At 50.6% G+C, this 4,076-nt stretch overlaps 1 protein-coding gene across 1 annotated transcript in view; it reads right to left on the bottom strand.

Moving 5' to 3' along the window:
* Nucleotides 1–523: 523 nt before the first annotated feature.
* Nucleotides 524–4,076, bottom strand: part of RANBP10 (RAN binding protein 10) — a 71,863-nt gene continuing 68,310 nt past the window's right edge. Inside the window, exon 14 of the mRNA XM_003799384.3 lies at nt 524–3,993. Coding sequence (XP_003799432.1) covers nt 3,863–3,993 — 131 coding nt within the window. The 3' untranslated portion in view covers nt 524–3,862. The remainder of the gene's footprint in view (nt 3,994–4,076) is intronic.

Here is a 4,076-nt window from a genome sequence, read left to right as displayed (position 1 = left end):
CTGGAGTGCAGTGGCACCATCACAGCTCACTGCATCCTCAAACTCCTAGGCTGAAGTGATCCCCCTGCCTCAGCCTCCCTAGTAGCTAGGACTACAGGCACACTGTCACACCCATCTAGTTTTCTAATTTTTTTGTACAGAGGGAGTCTGTGTTGCTGGCCAGTCTTTAACTCCTGACCTCAAGCAATCCTCCTGCCTCAGCCTCCCAGAGTGCTGGGATAATAGACATGAGCCACTGCACCTGGCTAGAATGTGTTCTTAAAATCTTATTTATGAAGGGAGGAGGTCCTGTGGCCCATCTTTATGAAGTTTAATTTTCCTTGTCTAAGACAAAAACTGTCAAGGGAGAGAATTGAAATTTAAGTGCTTATCTTCTCTGGGATCTTACAAACACCCAAGGTTTTAAGGGTTCTTGAAGAGGCACCAGAGGGATGGGCATGAGAGGTGGGCTGAGGATAGTATGTGTCATGCAAGGGGCGCTAACCTCAGTAAGACTCAAAAGAAGAGACTAGACACTCATGAGTGCTCATGGATGTGTATTTTTAATAAAAATAATTCTGTCAAAATACAACAGGAGTTTTTTTTCATCTCTCAAGTACAATTTTAATAGGATGTTTTGTGTTAGAATTCTCTCTCAACCCTCCTACACCCACAAGTTTCATGCTAATGCCAAGTATCAACTCTCAAGGACAAAGGCAGAACCAGTGTGCACAATGTGGAGGATGTCTGTTTCAGCTGTAGTTACTAATGGAGGAAAACCCGATGCAAAGAGGCAAGTGCCTGAGACAGCCAGAGGCCATAATCTGGCCACAGGTCCAGGTGCATGGGACTGGCGGTCAAGTAGGGCTCTTCTGCCTGGCTGCCCCATGGCACGCATACCTGAGTTGTGAGCAACCAAAGGAACTTTCAGCTCTGACAGTTCTCTGCTGTATCTTCTTTGTGCTTGCTTAAGGGGTGAGAAGGCGCTGGGTGGCCAGGCAGTCCCCAATTCTCTTGTCTCATGATGTCCCTGTTTTAATAGCCTGTACCTAGCCGCAGACTCATGTGGGTGGGGATAGGAGGTTCTGGCTTCCTTTGAGTGGTCTGCCAGTTTTTGCACTGGAAGGAGTAACCTTTTGGTGCCACAGGGGGAAAGAGAGTAGAGAAGGCTGTTCCCCCAGGGCTGGACAACCCAACAGATTCAAATCTTCCTCCTGTCTTCACAGGTCAGGTCCAGCCCTTCACTGGGGCTCCTCCCAGGAGCCTTTCCCAGTCCAGTCTCCTGGAATCAAGCTGGTAGGACTGGGTAAGCATAAAGGGCTCCTCTGGCTGGCAGGCAAGCCTGGACTATGAGCAAGAGAGTGGGCTCTGCAGCCTGGCTTTGGCCCTCTCCACAGCTTGTGGGGCAAAGGCTTATGTCCCAAAGGAGAGCTGTCCAATTGGGACAGAGAGCCCCTCTGGAGAGGAACAGAGTAAACAACTTGGACTCAGCTGAAACAGTGAGATAAGGCACAGAAAATGGGGAGGTGACCATGGATACTGAGTGTGAGCCAGGCACACACCCAACCCCACGCAGAGGTCCTGAGCCCTCTTGGGCCCTGTCTCAGCCACTTCATAACCCAAGCCCAGGTATCCATCCTCATCCCTAACATACCCCTGAAGGTACCAGCCACTCAGGACATAGCTGGAGGCCACACCAGCCAAGCCCTCATGGGGCTCACCCAAGAGGACTAAACACTGTGGCCCAACCCACAGGAATATGGTTAAGTCCCATCTCTGCCACTAATTTGCTATGTGACTTTGGCCAAGTCACTTAATCTCCTGAGCCTGTTTCCTTATTTGTAGAGGAGAGGACTGAGCCCCATTCCAGCTGCATTAGCCTCTGGTTTTAACCTAATCCTGCCAGGCTCTGACCATTTTTAACAGCCGGATGTTTCCAAACTCTAGGCTTGGGAGTAGGTATTCCTAGCCTTGCACAGGTTTCCCTTACAGATAGGACAATACCTCCCAACAGGCCATGGTCTATTAGCTGCCAGTTGAGGCTCTGGCAGAGACCAAGAAAAAGCAGCAGCTATAGGACCGTCCCCAAGCCAGAACTCTGGGAAAGTACAGGGCCATAGCCCACAGCTGGTCCAACTCAATCATTTTTCTTATTGTCCAGCTGTGGACCTGGTTAGGCCTGGTGGGCACTGAATATCTGAGGCCAGACCAACCCCATTCCTGTGTCTAACATGGAACAGGAGCTTGCCCAGACGCAGGCAGGGACTGAAGTTCAACTTATGGTCTTGCCATGGCCGACCCTACCCTTTGTAGGAGCTGCTTGCTCCCCCTCATGCTGTGAGGAGGTGACGGAAATCCCATTCCCTCTTGGTACTCCTCTGCATAGGCTTCTTCCCTGTCTTCCTCCAGGTCAGCCAGTCCTCTCCACAGATGGCCCACCCAAGTCCGGGAAGCCATCTCAGCCCTTCCTCTCTTGATTCCCCAATGGCAGTGGGACCGTTTTTCTACCAGCTGTGAGGATCCATTGGAAACAGCTGGTAGGACATCTGTACGGCTTGTGGGGTCCCATCCGCTGGCCAGCAAATACTCCTGACAGTCTTTTCTAGGAGTGGCTGGGGCCCAGCTGCAGGAAGTTGCCTGGCACAGTGGCAGCAAAGCTGGTCTAGGGGACCAAGGATTCCATCCACTCCATGAACCAGCAGCCCAAGAAACTGCCTCCACAAGGTACCAGCTTCTCAACAGAAAGCATCAATTCCCTCAGAGCTGTGCAGAGACGGTGAAGATCCAAGCAGGAAAAAAGCAGCCCCTGTACTCAAAGACCTCTGTCCTGGGAATGGAGTCTTCTTTCTGGCAGCCTGACACACAGCGGCTCTTGGGTTGAAGGCAAGTAGTTTCCAGGCAATCAATTTAGAGTAAATGAATTATTTGGCCATCTTAACAAAGGAAACAGGGTATTGAAAAGGGAAGAGAGGAAAGCAAGACAGGCAGTGAGAGGTGGGGTAGAGTGGTAGATAGCATGCTGGCCAAGAACCCTCTACTCCCTTGACTGCTAATATGGCCCTGGGCCAACCTGTCACTTCTCTAGACCTTTGGCCCTGCAGTTTTCTGCTTAGAACAGTTCTCAGGGGCCTAGAGACCCACACCTCTTGGGATGCTGCAAAATCAACTAAGACTGATCCTGACCACTGAGTAGTCCCCCCACCCCACCCCAAAGCCTATTTGGCTTCCCTAGACTGCAGCTGGGCCTGTGGCTCAACAAAGGGGGAGCCTAAAATAAATCACTTGGCTGAGGTGACAGAGATGATTCTTTTTAAATGAGTTGGACTCAAATAAAAACATGGTATCTGAACAGCCTCACCCAAGAGGTGCTGGACCACTAACACTACGATAAATACTGTGTCTTCTTCTTTTTTTTAATATATATATTTATATATATAATCTCATTTGTTTTTTACTTATGAAAATAATAAGCTATCACCAACTTGGATAGACTTCATCACTAAATTAGCAGAAACCAGCTCAGCACAAACTCTCCAGAGATAAATACTGGTGGCTCAGTCAGGAGAAAGAAAAGATTAAAAAACCCCAATCCCTCCTCAAAACAAACCCCTCTTTTCAAAGTAGAAGGCGCTACATGAGAGTAACCAGCCAATACTGTGTCACAGGCCGCTGCACGTGAAGGGGAGAGAGAGAGAGACTGAGGGTGGGGGGAGGGGAGGGAAGGAAAGGAAGGAAAGGAAGGAAGGAAGGAAGGCGAAAAGGCCAGGCAGGCATGGACTCTGCCCATGGCTTCCAGGTCCCTGTGCCAGGTGCCTAAGGAGGACAGGACTGCTCCAGCCCTGGGGCTGGTGGACAGCCAGGTGGGGCCAGTGAGCATGGTCAGCTAGTGCAAGTAGTCATCGACTCTGGCAAAGGAGCAAGATCCCAGGCCCGCTCGGGCCATGAGCCGTAGACATTCAGATGCCTGGCCCAGGGCGAGCATCAGAGGTGGCTGCTTTGGCAGGTTCTGAGACTCTGTGGAGGAAAGATAGGCCTGGTCACTGCTCTACCCAGGAATTAAGCCTAGGTCAAAGTTCCCATAGTGGTGGAAGGTGGGG

Source organism: Otolemur garnettii, unplaced genomic scaffold, assembly GCF_000181295.1.
Source record: "Otolemur garnettii isolate 467f Iridium unplaced genomic scaffold, OtoGar3 scaffold00151, whole genome shotgun sequence".
In the NCBI taxonomy this organism is placed as follows: Eukaryota; Metazoa; Chordata; class Mammalia; order Primates; family Galagidae; genus Otolemur; species Otolemur garnettii.
Note: the sequence above shows the minus strand (reverse complement) of the source record. Positions and strands in the feature narration are given on the sequence as shown.